General features: G+C 34.8%; 1 protein-coding gene across 5 annotated transcripts in view; it reads left to right on the top strand.

Moving 5' to 3' along the window:
• The window catches only part of FRYL (FRY like transcription coactivator), a 179,603-nt gene that overhangs the window by 132,807 nt on the left and 31,179 nt on the right, over nucleotides 1–15,617 (top strand). For 4 of the 5 annotated variants that reach the window (XM_080403806.1, XM_080403807.1, XM_080403805.1 and 1 more), the window contains 12 exons: nucleotides 2,389–2,539; nucleotides 2,895–2,998; nucleotides 3,605–3,790; nucleotides 5,448–5,652; nucleotides 6,584–6,705; nucleotides 7,180–7,370; nucleotides 8,032–8,126; nucleotides 9,335–9,942; nucleotides 10,593–10,690; nucleotides 11,626–11,796; nucleotides 12,856–12,996; nucleotides 15,134–15,331. In XM_080403806.1, the coding sequence (XP_080259932.1) occupies nucleotides 2,389–2,539; nucleotides 2,895–2,998; nucleotides 3,605–3,790; nucleotides 5,448–5,652; nucleotides 6,584–6,705; nucleotides 7,180–7,370; nucleotides 8,032–8,126; nucleotides 9,335–9,942; nucleotides 10,593–10,690; nucleotides 11,626–11,796; nucleotides 12,856–12,996; nucleotides 15,134–15,331 (2,270 nt within the window). The remainder of the gene's footprint in view (nucleotides 1–2,388; nucleotides 2,540–2,894; nucleotides 2,999–3,604; nucleotides 3,791–5,447; nucleotides 5,653–6,583; nucleotides 6,706–7,179; nucleotides 7,371–8,031; nucleotides 8,127–9,334; nucleotides 9,943–10,592; nucleotides 10,691–11,625; nucleotides 11,797–12,855; nucleotides 12,997–15,133; nucleotides 15,332–15,617) is intronic. The other variant, XM_080403803.1, reaches the window with a different exon arrangement.

Here is a 15,617-nt window from a genome sequence, read left to right as displayed (position 1 = left end):
GAGGAAATAAGCATTATCTGTGGGTTTTTCTCAAATCTATTTAAAAATAACTGGGTTTTTTACGTTCTTTGGTCTTAGTACTGCTGTTGAAGTCTAGCATACATTTGATTACAATAGAATGTGCAAGGAAGATAATACACTTTCTTTCCTTCCCTTGTCCTCTGGAACGAGTTGTGAACATCTTCTCAAATGAAGTGGTTTTACTCTATTGGTTTTTTGCCAGTACCAACACCAAAGAGAGATGATTAAGCAGAAGAAACAAAAGAGATTAGCATGAGGAAAATGAGATAAATGAGGAAAAAGATGATGGGGAAAAAAATTTTTAAAACCCCAGAAAATTAGAAGTAATAGTGCTTTTAAATGATAGCAGTCCTTGGCCTGTTTAAAAAAAAAGAGTACAGAACTTTCTGAGAAGCCATAGTAAAGGAAAATATAGGAGGGGGAAAAGGATCTTGCTCTTATTTTCAACATCGTTTTGAAAATGTTTTTTGGGTTGTTTTTTGTGATAATGTGATCTGTTTTTTCTGAGGTGCAGCAGTAAGGAAATAGGAAAAAAATTATCCTGAAACTCCATATTCTTTTCAAGACTTTTCTTTAATGGAGGCTTATTAACTGTGGCTACTTTTGTACCAGTGCCTAAGATATAAAATCATGGTTGCAATGCTAGGGAAAGCTGAACAGGTCATGTAATTAGGCAAAAATGAGGACATCGGTCAGACAGTAATCCATGCTTTACATGGGTGGGGTTTGTATGCTTTGTCAGAGTACTTGTTTGACTGAAACTGGTTTCGGCTAACAAGCTGTTAGTAATTAAAATGACTGCACTTTAACCCTGCATGGGATTATCAGATACCTTTCAGTCTGATCCAGACTTTCAGTCTAATCCAGTGCTCCCACAGACTGTCCTCTTACGTTTCACTCAGTTTTTTTATTGACAGTTGATTTTGCTGCCAGTCAGGTTGTTACAGCACATGATACAGTACTGCCTTTTCCTTACTTCTCTTGTGCTACTGAACAACAGGATGTACATTTCTGCATTTTGAGCATTGCATGTCAGTACGGAATGTGGTGTGTCCCACACTGTATTGAAGCAATGGAGTCCATTAGGATCTCCTTATGCACTCCTTAATGACTGATTCTGTGCAGACCATAAAGGTTAGAGTGAATATGTTGCTCATATCACCTCTTTCAAGAAAGTGGAACATAATGTCCTTTAAGAGCTTCTTGTAAAGATTGGGCATACTCATGCAGATCTCCTAAACTTTGGGTCAGTAACAGGTTGGCGGACCTTCTTTATTACTGCTTGGATGGCTGATTTCCAGTATCTTAGTTGTGGTCATTTTCATCTTTGTTTGCTATTTGTGATAGCAACCTGAAGCAGGTGATAATTCACACATTCCATCAGTAAGAAGTTTGTCACTTCTGGTCAAGAAGGCGGTAACGCGCTGATACATGTGTAAACTTCTGAAACTTCGGCAGCTATACTTCCAGAAGGACAACTGGTAGAATCACTGAAACATTGAAGTGTTAAGCAGTCGTCTTACTTCTTTCTAGCCTTAATCGATCATTCTCAAGTCCAAGACATCACATTTAAAACCAGAAAAATATTTTGGATATGTAACACAATATACTGGTACCAAATAGCTGATGTTTCTTCCACTTTTGAAGCTTGCTTAATCAAAACTAAATGTCTTTCTGTGTTTTCTTGAAAAATGTAATGATTTTCTGAGCAGTGACTTTTGTCAAGCAGCGGGATTGGACTATGCTGTTGTAAAAGTGGCAAATTATGAGTTTGCCCATATATCAGGCTGGCATTACCTGACATGTAGAACTGGTGGATTTTTGCTAGTGAGACCTATAGAGAGGCACTCTTGAGAAATACTTCTTTAGCCTATAGTGGAATGCAGCTCTTCAAAATGAGTTCAGTACAATCTTGGGACCCAGCCTTAAGTCCCCATCTGACATGAGTTTTGAAATTAAAGGAAATTATATTAGATTACTTTGCCTTTTTATCCTTACGTGCATCCATGTTCCCTATGTGCATCCATCCATCCATCCATCCATCACTTTTATGAACCTATTCAACAAAATCTTACTCTTTTATGTGTGTGGCTTTTGTAGAATCATCCTTATGCTGAAAGAAATAACAATTTTCTCTGTTTTTTTTAAACTGTGTCAACTACTACTGTTTGTGGCTGGTCCATCCCATTGAGAGACACACACGCACACACACAGACATACACACAGACACAGACACAGACACACACACACCCCACCCCCCACATCTCAGCTTTTCAAGAATTTAAAAATATTTTGTTAGAAGACTATATAATACATAAACATATAATATATATTTTATTTTCCCGGTTTAATTACCTATTGTGTTAGGTGATTCAATGCCTCTGTATTCAAACTGGCGGTTGAAGGTGATGGAGCACAATCAAGGAGAGCCTCTACCTTTTCCACCGACTGGAGGCTGCTGGTCACCATTGGTGGATTACTTGCCTGAAACTTCTCCTCCGGGCATGTCACTTCACAGGTAGCTGTTTTAACAATGCTGATGGCAGGGCATTACATTTTAATTTGTATTGCACACATATAGTGACTTAAAGATAGCAGATAAAAATGTACTATCTACTGTCTTTAAATCTACTAATTTGTTTTCTGTGATTTTACTCATGGGTCTAGCAGTTTAAGATTTCTTAGCTTTTTAATTTGGAGGATTAAAGTTTTTCTGTCTTCATTATGAGCATTCATCTTTTCCCTTATAATACAACCTGTGTAGATGTTTGTAGACTTAAAAAGAAACAGTGGTTAGTAACACACCAAGTTCTTTGCAGCTCTACATGAAGTTGACATTAGGTTCTTCTAACAAATTACTCTTTTGTTTTTAGATGCAATATAGCAGTGATCCTTTTGACTGACTTGATAGTTGACCACAGTGTAAAGGTGGAATGGGGAGGATACTTGCATCTTTTGCTTCATGCAATTTTTATAGGTAACAACATTCTTAGAAATATGTCTGGTAACTTAGGAATTGTAGCTATTTATGTAGCTTTTCTTTTCCACATCTAAATTAATGTTTGCCATTGTATTGAGTTGTTAATCTGGTTTTTGCAATTTCAATTTAATTTGAAATTCCATTTCAAATTAAATCATTGATTTGTTAGTATTTACACTACTTAAAATTCAACTAAATATCTGTTAGCTTGACTAATATGAATATAATTAAGATTGTTTTGGAGTTGTTTCAAGGCACTTTCTGTTGGAGCTACTTTTACCTCTTTCTCCCTTGTAGAAGTCACAGTAAAATTCAATTTTTTTTCCATTTCTCTGTGTAGTAATTTTCATACAGAACACAGATTAAGTTCTTACTGCTCTTAATTTATTAATTAAGTTACTGTGAGAAACAAGAGGATATATTGTTTGTTAAACTGTATGCTTTTGTTTTTATATTGAAACACTGAAAAAACATTTAGTGAATTATGTATCTGTTATTTAGTAAAGCATAACAGACCAGTTTGGATGCTGCTATTTTATAAATAATTTAATTCAGCGTGCCCTTTGAATGTAATGAAGTTTTTCCATTTTCCTTTTGTGTTAGGTTTTGACCACTGTCACCCTGAAGTCTATGAGCATTGTAAACGTCTGCTTTTGCATCTACTGATAGTGATGGGATCTGGCAGTAATGTCCAGTCTGTTGCTTCTGTCCTACTCAGAAACAGAGAGTTCAATGAGTCCAGGGTGCTTACTGTCAAGCAAACTACCCATTTAGATTATACTTTCACAGGTATTAAGTGTTGCTTGTTAAAATGACATGGAGAGTTATCTTTTCTTCAAGCCATTATGAACATTTCTGCTATTCGTAATTTTCCTAAGCCCTTGGCATGAAAATGTATTTCATCAGATTTTAATTGTCAGAACAAATATGGTTCACATTAGCACTTTGTGCCCAGTCATCAGAATAGGGAGCACAGTTGAATGATGAAATAGTAGTGGAAACCACAGAAGCAGCTCTGTGTGTTAGATCTTTAATACAGCAGTTTTTATGATGCTCTTGAAAATAAAACCCAAGAAGATACATCTCTTACTTGTTTATAGCGACTTTAAATTTCTGAATTTTGTCAGTTGTAATTGCATTGTTCAATAGGCTGACAGAATATTTGTTTTATTACCTTCTAATTTTCACCTTAAGGTTACAATATTATAATTATACAGGAAACTATATATTTTCTATGTATTTCTTTATGAAAGGAACATTTTAGTGATGTGAGCCTATTGTAGTTTCTAAAGAAATGTGAAATAGTTAATTTTTTTGAAACCTAGTTTCATATTATTTCAGTAGGTGGCAGCATATTGCTACACAATTTGTTTCCTCTCTGTTCACATCAGAAGTGATTTTGTCACCAACCAAAAAATATTCATCTGGTTTGTGAATTTGATATTCATAGCAAAAAGGAATTAAAAAACAAGCATAGTGAAAGAATTCTTTTATGTAAAGCTATTCACAGAACTTCACCAGTGCCACCTGTATAGTGACTTATACAAACCATTCCAATCCTTATCTTTACAGTTTGGGGTAAAACTGTCTAAACGTGACACAGTATTTTGAGTATTTTGCTATTACTAAAACAAAAATGTCAGATAGAAACTAGAGAAAGATCAGCACCAAACATTTCCAGCTAATGATTATGTTAAGGTTAATTACAGATATGCATGCCTAGCACAAGTTCAGACGAGCTGATGTTAAATTTTATTTGGGCCAGCTGATACCCTAGTCCGAACCCGGTGGCTCTGTAGAGTGAAAATTTGTGGTGGATATCAGTGATTCTCAAACTTAAGTACAATTGTTACAGTCAGAGGTTCATGACCAGTTCCTTGCCAGTTTACATTCTCCCAGCACCTCATAGATAGAGGCATAATGTAAGGAGTTACTGCACTTGTATTTTATTGCCACGTGATTCCTTACATGCAGAGAAAAATCTTAACAGCAGCAAGGTTAAACTAACTTCAGAGAAACTTTGTGCAGCTAGAGGGGCTCTGCCTAGGGTCAGTTCACTACCTAATACGTAGTGTTCACTAGTTTAAAGTACTTACACTGGGGCTAAGTTTTAACAAAACCATTATCTGCACATTATTGAATAGTTTATATGATTTGTCTCAACTTCTTAAGAAGAGATGCTCAGAAACCGATGAACTGTCATATTACCAACACAAAATCAAACACAACACAGTAGTTTTTAAAAGGGATCTAGCAGTTCCTTATTAAGGGTCCAGTCATGTGAAGACTTTGTATATATCAGACTTCATTGAAATTATTGCATTAAATTACTCTCATTGCATTTGCTAAGTTACTGATTTATTTTTTTAGAGGGCTATTTTTTCTTTTATGTATTTAATATTAACTGTCAACTTAAGAGTGCATTATCATCTTGGTTTTATTTCAGCAGGTGTTCATGATTTTATACCTGATTACCAGCCCTCCCCAATGACAGACTCAGGGCTTAGTTCAAGTTCTACCTCTTCTAGCATCAGTTTAGGAAATACAAGTGCTGCCATTTCTCATCTGCACACCACAATCCTCAATGAGGTTGACATTTCAGTAGAGCAGGATGAAAAAGTGAAAACTCTCATAGAATTTATTACCTCAAGGTAAGATTTCAATTCTCATTTTTGTCAAGACATGTATTTTGTGGAGTTACAGCAAAATCCTTACTATTTAGGGTCACATTGTCTGATTTTGGCTGGTCTATCACCAGTAAGAGATAGTTTAATCCTGCAGTGTTTTTATGTGATACAGCTTATGCACAGCTCTAACTTTCCAACAATTTCGGAGAATTTTGGCCACCCTTTCATGTCCTGAGTGTTTAAAAGTCTTTTGCCATGTTCTACGCAGGTCTGTTATCTTTGCTTGCCATACAGTTTATAGAATTTCCTTTTCCATGCAAAGGACTAGGTCTGGAATACACAAAGATGATTAGGGAGCCGCAAGATTTGTGTGGAATTTATGGATTACCCAGTAGTAGAGAGCTTGGCTGTTCAAAAAACAGTAGTTTGTGGCAAAGGACATCTGTAAAACCATCAACACTTGTGCAGTTTGTATGATAGTTTATATAAAGCTTTCAAGATTGTGTAAATCTGAAATCCTGTGTGTTTCTCAAAGCTGTTGATTACTTATGCTTTACATCAGCCTAAATTTAGAATAGTGTGGTGTATTGATGGGAAGAAAATAGGAAGGTGGCTGTTCCAAGGACTGTATAATGGTGTTAGCTGTGCTGGTTCTTTGTTACGTAACTATTGTCTAACAGAGAACCTCTCTTCCTAAACTTGCACTGTTATTTCAGTTGGATCTGATATAGTGCTCTTCACCTTGTATTAACTTCTTGTAAATCATTACATAATATTGGGCAGTTGTCACACTTCTTTCCGATCTGTGTCTGCAGTTCTAAATGGTTTCTTTTATGGGATAAGTAGTAGATAAATAGCAATTGATCTTAAGGTTAAAATAATATTTGCATAATATTAATGACAAAGGCTATGTTTTATGTTCTGTTAAGTATTTGTTCTATTTTTCTATTTTTAGAAAAAGAGGCCCACTTTGGAATCATGAAGACGTTTCAGCCAAGAACCCTAATATAAAAAGTGCTGAACAGTTAACTGTGTTTTTAAAGCATGTGGTATCTATATTTAAACAGTCTAGCTCAGGTATGTTTGAAAACAGTCAATGGGTGATAGAATATCCAAGTCTGCAGACTAAATGGATTTTTTTTAAATGGCGGTAAACTTACAGTTTAGCTATAAAATCACTTTAGGTGGTCACTTACTGATTCTAAGTAATAAATTTTTCTTGTGTGTTGCACACTTCAGTTCATGTTTCTATTATGACAGATTTAAATATAGTCTTCTAGGAATGAGACAAAAATATTAATTTATTGTGGAAACTTAATATGCATATCATAAATGGTTTATTCTTTGCAAGTCTCCCCAGTGTTAAGTATTTTGGAATATGAGTTTATATGCCTGGAAGGATTTTTGACAGCAATAGCCCTTGAGAAAAATGTAGAAGATGAGAGTATTTTACAGTTAGGAATGACTTTGGCAATTTGCTCTTCATTAAATTCAGTTGATTTTGTTTTTTACAATGCATTGTGTTGCTTCAGTATTTATTTACTTTTATAGGAGGATTTCAATTGGAACACCGTCTCAGTGAAGTTGCTTTGCAAACTGCGCTTTCGTGCTCCTCTCGACATTATGCTGGGAGATCCTTTCAGATTTTCAGGGCTCTGAAGCAGCCTCTTACTGCATCTACACTTTCTGATGTTCTCTCCAGACTAGTAGAAACTGTTGGAGATGCAGGAGAAGAAGCTCAGGTATTTGAAATCTTTCCCCCAATTTCTTAGAAAGCTAAGCTTGCCTGAATAACATACTTGAATAATTATTTTAATGACAGTAAAATTTAAAAGCATTTTTTATTCAGTTGCTTTTTAATTTAAAATAAAAATATTGCAGTTATCAAAGCAGTTTTGTTTGTGACACTTCCTGAATTTTCATCTAATTAAATGAGAAAAGATAAGCTGTGCACATTCTCTTCTACAGCAATAGAAACTTTCAGTGTGATACATCTGTTTCCTGAAAACACCTTCTGTTGCGTAGTTAGAATCTTAAGATCAGCCATATTAAAAATAATTTGTTCTCTTTTATTAAGAACTTAACCTGATTAAGTGTTAACAACTGTCCAACTCAGTGTCATTGTACACCTAAAGAAGAGTCTAAATGACTCCATCCCTAAGTTCATCCTTAAAAATAATGCAAACAGAATGAATTCTATAAATATTTAGAAAGAAAGCTTTTCCATGTCTTGAAGATACACTGCTAATTTGAGCTGCCTCATCAAAATTGCATTCTAATTAAAGCATGAAATAACAATTTAACTACAGATACAGATTTTATGTTTTTGTAGCGCTACTCAGTAGATCTGTGACCTTCCTTGTGCATATTGCGTAATTTATAATGACCTGTGGCTTTCCCCAGGGTTTTGTCATAGAACTGCTTCTAACCTTAGAGTCTGCTATTGATACGTTGGCTGAAACCATGAAGCATTATGATCTGCTTTCTGCCCTTTCTCAGTAAGTTCTTTTATTAGTCAAGCTACATTACACATTTTTATACATTTGAATTATTAAAGATCTGCATTACAAATATAATGAAATGATTTCTTGCTGTCTTTGCAGAATAATTGTATCCTTATACCAAAATTGCTTGCTTTTTTATGGTTTTATGATTCTGCCTTAAGCAAAACTCGTAAGAACTTAGATTTTCTGAAAAGGATCTCTGCTACCTTTCCAACCCCTTGGGTCCAATTTAAAAAAAAAAATGTTCAAGATGTTCTTTATGGCTCAACTCTGAAATGTCAGTTCTTCTAAAACGTCTCAAAATAAAGGCACTGAGTATATTTAGAACTTCCTTTTTAAATTCGGCCCTACTGACCTTGATTAATAGTGTGGGTTTTTTTGAGGTCTTATTTTTTTCCCTATACGTATAATGAAGGTAATGGCACCAATCTTTAAAAGATAATTTAAGGCTCACAGATGAAAACTCCTATACTGCAATAAATACTTCCATTCCAAAGTTAATACAGAATAAATTTCTTCAGTCACAGCAAATGCTTTTCTGTCCTAAGCCTCAGGTTTGTTGTCCATATAGAAGTGTATTTGAACAGAGTCATTTGTGTGTCTCATTAAAGTCTGAGTGGTTAGCTCAATGACTTTTTATCAAACTGAAAAAAAAAATCCTAAATGTACAGATGCTTTCATAGTAAAATTTTTTGAAATGTTGAGACTTCTAGGAATATATTCAGTTTGATAGTATCAGAACTGGAAGGTGTTGTTTTTTCTAGGTCAGATACTTCAGACAAATAGGAGGTAATAAGTAAATAATTTCGTTTTTTAATTCATTTGTTTTTTTATCTTTATCACATCTATAAGTAAGCTGGAATGCTAGGTCTTCAAATAATCTTTTACATGCTGTAGGCTTTTTCTGATTTTACTAAATTGTTATGTAACTATTTTGGTATTCTGATATGGTAATGAATAGATTTGGTAGCAGAGATACTGGGATGCTACAGTCTTGTCCTTACGCTGTAAGGATGTTTTGTTAATATATGTAGAAATTCTGTATTTTCATATACAATACTGTTCCAGTGATGAAGGGGAGTATTCACTGTATGTGTATATATGTGATTAGCGACACATCTTTCTTCCTTTCTTCCTTTTTTCTAAACTGGGTTATTAAATATTTCGCATGGAATAATATATAATACTGATTTTTATTTTAGAACCTCATACCATGAATCTGTAATGGGAAACAAGTATGCAGCTAATAGGAAAAGCACTGGACAGATAAACCTAAGCACAAGTCCCATTAATAGTGGCAGTTGTTTGGGATACTACAGCAATACAAGGAGTAATTCTTTGAGACTGAATTTAATCAGTGAGCGGAGAGGTGATCGTCGGCGGAGCAACACACTGGATATAATGGATGGAAGGATAAATCATGGTGGAAGTTTGGCCAGGACTAGAAGCCTTTCCTCCCTGAGAGAGGGAGGGATATATGATGTGCAGCCCACTACTGACCCTGTCAACTTGATGGCCACCATATTTTGGATTGCAGCTTCGTTGCTAGAGTCAGATTATGAGTATGAATACCTTTTGGCTCTCAAGCTACTCAACAAACTTCTTATTCACTTGCCTCTGGATAAATCAGAGAGTCGGGAAAAGATAGAGAAGGTGCAGAATAAACTGAAATGGAATAATTTTCCAGGCCTTCAGCAGCTTTTCCTTAAAGGCTTTACTTCAGCATCTACACAAGAAATGACAGTTCATCTCCTCAGTAAACTCATCACAATTTCCAGGCATGCTTTGGTGGATCCTTCTCAGTTAGCAGGTATCTTTGTTAAATGCATATGTAATGAAAATGCATATTTTTTTAAATTTAATTAAGTGTAATCAACATCAGCAGAATCATGCATTTGCCATTAAAAAAAAAAAAAACAACAAAAAACAACCAACCAAAAAACAAACCACCCGTCAGTAATGCTTTTTGCAGTTGTTAATGCTACAGCGTTAGAAAGTGCAAATACATTACAGACTATCTGTCAGGAAATACGACACATAAACTTTATGTATTGACTATTAACTTACTTTAAACTTGCCTACAAGTTAGTTTTTAGAGCATGTGTAGTATTTTTCATGATGTTTTGCTAAGTAACTCAGTTAGTACTATTTCAAACATTTACACATTTTAGAAACGATATGGCTGTACTGCCTAAAGCTGTCCAGTTTCATGGTTCTGCTTAATTCATCCAGCGATGATTTTATTTTCATCTTACGTGTATTTATACCTAACACAGACATTTACATACATTCTACATACATACACACTTAGGTACATGTATGTGTATGTATAATATATATATCTGTGTGAATGTGTGCATCATGCTGTAAGGGTTCCTAAATGACAGATAACTCCATGTTAAATTAAGTCATAGTAAAAATCTTTAGGGCTCATGTAACTGTTTTTATGTATGTGTTTAGGATTTCCCCTAAACATCTTGTGCCTGCTTCCTCATCTGATCCAACATTTTGATAACCCAACTCAGTTTTGTAAAGAAACAGCTGACAGGATAGCAAAGGTAGGTAAAATGATGCCTGGAGAAATATCCAGGAGTCTATACCAGCATTATTTCTGTATTTTCCTGCTCCCTTATGTAATACTTCTATGTGATTATAATAGTCATATGGAAATGACTATAAAAGGTCATATTTTAAAGATGTTACCTAGTCCTAATTTATGTAGTTGGACCTCATACCAACCCCTGAGATTCCCTTTGTCAACGAAAAAACACCTTTAGCTTATTCTGTAAAACTTAGATGTAAAGAACAGATTTCCTCATTAACGTTATCAATTACTTTTTCTTACTGGTCTAATTTTTCAGTTTGTAATTTTAAATGTAAACCTAGTCAATTTTTAAACACTTCCTAATTTATTTGAGAAGGATGTGATCCTTTCAGGCTAGTAGGTAGAGAAGAAAAGGTAGTATGTTCTTTTTTTTAACGTGTATACAGCGATTAACCTTGGAATATTTCTGAACGGTAGGGTCTGTTAAAGCAGCGCATGGTGCACGCCGGCAGCCAGGCTGGTGGTGTGCTGGCCTGGCAGCCTGCATTTTAAGGAAGAATGTGGAAAGGGGAGGGCAAAAGCGCTGTCTGTGGTAGGAGATGCAGCCCTAGCCCTCTGGCTGTCCAAACTGTAATATGTAAATCACTCAGCTGCGCTGGCCATCTCAAAGGAGTACATGCCTGGTGCAAATCCAGAAATTACCTTAAATGCCTGCACTACTAGCTAGGGAGAGTACTTGACATAAGTTTGGTATGAGTAGTAAACTTGAAGCATGGATGGTACAGTACCAGAGTTCAACAGAAGCTGTAGGTGTTGCTTGTGTGATTGGTTCGATTTCAGTTACTAGAAAATAGAGTGGAATCTGGGAGAAATGCATAATGACTCGTGAATGCTTAGGCTAAAAATTTGTTATTTCTAATATAATTAAATATGTTTTTTGCTTTTCAGGTTTGTGCAGAGGAGAAATCACCAACTCTTGCCAATCTGGCTCATATGATGAGTTTATACAGTACGCACAGTTATTCCAGAGACTGTTCTAACTGGATTAACGTAGTGTGTAGATACTTGCATGACTCTTTCTCAGATGCCACATTTAACCTCGTAACTTATCTTGCAGAGGTAAATATTTAATAAAAGTGTATCTCATGTTAGTCTGTGATCAACATTGCACATACTCATTGCTAATTCCTTATTTTTCATGATTCTGAATACTGGGGGGCGGGGAGCTGGGTCGAGGGGGGGGGGAGTGCACCTTCCATAATGGCAGAATAACATTAACAAGTTCTAGAATATAGAAAAGGGATGACTGCTGCCATTTTGGCGTGTACAATTTAAATGTACATTGAAATGATAATCCCTCTAATGAAAGGTCCCTTTCTATGGTAGTAGTGGTTTTATATTTTGTAGTAGTAGATATTTAAATTCTGTACTACATGAATAAAATGCTCACACTGTCTTGTCTTTAGCAAAATGTACGTAGTGCAAATTTTAAGAGACCTCTTTTTAGCTGGGTACACATTTAAAGATGTCCTTATCATAACTTTACAAAATAATTTCACAGTTCAATTGTAAGTATTGCATAGTATATAATCAAAGATAATTTAAATTATAGAATTCAGTATATGCTTCTAGCCATTCATACAGGAAAACCTTTATTACCTTTAAGTAGCTTGTCAAAAAGCTTGTAGACCTGGTTCTTGAAGTATATTACTTCAAGATTTTGAATATATACTTGAAGTATATCACAGCAACTCAAGCTGATGAAGCTATTTTTAAAAATATTTGTACATTCTCATGAATGACTTTATATGTATTTATTTTGTTCATAATACTTTAAGGCATAGATGTAGTTGTTTTTTCATACAGCTTTGAGATTTTGAATTTGTATGAACAAATTTCTGTTTAGTGAGACGTGTTTTTTTATTAGGTACTTTAGATCTGTGCTAGTAAATGTGTCAAAACCCAGGTAAAAGACTGAATTGGGACAGAGAACATCGTTCTGTTGCATTCTTGGGTTTTTTGATGTTAAAATTTTTAAGATCATGAAGTGGTACACTTAAGTTTCTTGAATGGGAAAATAAATTTGTATGGAAGTTATCTATACTTTAATGTTTGTTTTCACTTTTTGCTGCCATTAGGCCCTAATTAAATTCTGTATTTTAAAAACCTTCTTTTTAGCTGTTAGAGAAAGGGTTATCCAGTATGCAACAGTCCTTACTGCAGATCATTTACAGTCTTCTGAGTCATATTGACCTATCCACAGCACCAGTGAAGCAGTTTAATTTGGAAATCATAAAAGTTATTGGTAAATATGTTCAGGTAGGTACTCTGAAAAACTGTAAAATCCTTTTTGCTTATTATCAAAGCGGTAGTGAAATTACACTTGAATGTTTGGAGGAATTAATTTGCTGCAGATATAAAAATAGTTTTCAAAGTCAGATTCCATAGTATTTTATTTTTTTGTCCTATGTACTTAATTCACTATATGCTTGTGTATTTGTCTAATTTGATTTATATCTTGTGGGTCAAGTTACCTGACTGAATGTGCATCTATACAGATATAGGCAAGTCTACATATATAGTTAAAGGAGATGATCCTTCAACTATTAAAATATAAGAAATGCTTACTGCTAAATACTGCACAAATGTTTTATTTAAGTGTATATGTTTTGGTTCAAAAGGAAGTTTTACAGGTAAATGCATATTTAAACAACTTTCGCTAATACATCTGTGAGGAACATTAAGTTGCACCTTAACAAATTTGAGTGTATTTTTTATTAAAGAAAATCCCCAAAAGATGAACAATAATATTTTGCCCTAGGTAATTTGATCCTTTGTACTTGGAACACAATTTACTGAAAATCTATTTCACAGAAGAAAGTCTAGCATCTTGCTGAAAGATTTTATAAAAATCCCTGGAGCATTAAACTATTTCAGTGCACATTTTCCCCGCCTTCCCCCTTTTCTCTTTTCCAGAATTACGTTACTGCCAGATGTATTTCAGTCAAATGGTTTAATCATAATTAACCAGGAAAAAGTAGCGTTCCATGGATGTTTTGTTATTGATGGATATGTACTTTAGATATTATGCTTCTGTCAGAGTGCATTAGGCAAAATGGAATGATTAACATTAACTCTAGTTTTTATAGTCTGATGGCTGCTTGCTTCACCTCTGACCTTTATCTGAGCTTTGTGTGCAAGCCCACGCTACCATGGAATGTAATCTTAATTAGAAGATGTTAGCTATCAAACTAATGGTAGCAGCAAAAAAAATATTCCAGAGAATTTTTTGTGGTTTTGATACAATAAAACACGTCACTATAAATGACAAAAGAAAAGATCATAAATGAACATGTCTTGTCTAAATGTTGTGCTACTAAGCTGGGTTTTTTCCACTGCCATCACAATGCATCTTAATAAATATAAGTTGCTACAAGGATGGTTCAAGTTTGCAACTAGTTTTTATATGTTTATAATGCACAGAAATTCAGGAGATTGTTGGAGACTTTTGTTACTTAGAGCCTTAAAAGTGGCATTTTTTTTTCTCCGTGCAATATTTTTTTTAAAAAAAATATTGAAATATATTAAATTTTAAACATGGTATCCTCATTTAAAAAAACAAACAAACAAACAAACAAACAAACAAAAAACCCAAACAAACCAAAGCAGGCATCCTGTTAATTTCAAAAACTGGACAATTTTAAGTTTCAGGTAGAACCCTAACATCTTTGGGAGGGTAAATCTTAGCCCTCCCAAGGCACTGCTTTTGGTGGAAGTCTCTTCTGTGATTCACTCCACAATCTCTAGTTGAAACTACTGAATTATTTACCTTACCTTAATCATCATTTTAATGAGAGTGCACTTCACTTAGGCTCTGCCTCTTAAGCTCTCATACTTTTGCCATGGCTTTTTTAAGCACTCCATTGGTTTGATACTATGTAAAAACCTTGTAAATGTTTTTGCCTTTCTTTTTTTTAGGATCTTTAAAATGTCTGAGGAAATACAAAGTTTGTCTGTTTCAAATTCTGTTTACCTTGCGTATAGGTGTAAAATAATTAAAGATGCCAGGAAGTGGAAGTTGTTTTGCTTTTAAATGCTATGAATTTTTATCTTTTGGGGCATGAAGGGCAGATACTTCAGACAATGGTAAAAAACATCGTGTAAATACAGGGAGCGAGGGACGTAGAACAGTCTGGTGCAGCTGGCATTGTCACCCGGTGCTGGTGAGCCTGGCTGGCTGGACCTGACCACTCACCATGAGATGACCTTGCTGCTGCCTTCCCAGCACTTGAAGGTCCACAGCTGACCACCTGTGCTAGGACCTTGCAGCCACATGTAGAAGATCAGAACTTTTGGTTTGGGGAATCTTGCAGTCAATCAATGCAAAGTCCTACTGTGCAGTAAAAACAGCGGCCTTGTTTGAAGTGATTTTGTGATTTGTGTATGTTCTCTTTAGAGTCCATATTGGAAGGAAGCCCTTAATATTTTGAAACTGGTGGTGTCTCGGTCAGCAAGCCTTGTTGTACCAAATGATATTCCAAAGTCTTATGGAAGTGACATAGGTTCTCCTGAAATCTCTTTCACAAAAATTTTTAATAATGTCTCCAAGGAGCTACCTGGGAAGACCTTAGATTTTCATTTTGATATATCAGAGGTAATTATTATATGTAAATTATAATGCAATAATGACTTTGTTGCCAACTCAGATTTGTTTTCTTTTAGCCTTCCACGTTTATATATTAAAATAAATACAGATTTTAAGAACGGCAGATGTTGAAGTTTTACATACATGTAATTAGAGTCATACTGAAAGATAAATTTTGAATTGTTATATGTTATGGTTTTGCCTTTTCCCCCCTTTGAATGTCTGGAGAGTTAGTTACTAAAAGTCAATATGATTATTCTCAAGGGTATTTCTGCAGTGTCAGAGAACAGGCTAC

Source organism: Falco punctatus, assembly GCF_963210335.1.
Source record: "Falco punctatus genome assembly, chromosome: 1".
In the NCBI taxonomy this organism is placed as follows: Eukaryota; Metazoa; Chordata; class Aves; order Falconiformes; family Falconidae; genus Falco; species Falco punctatus.
Note: the sequence above shows the minus strand (reverse complement) of the source record. Positions and strands in the feature narration are given on the sequence as shown.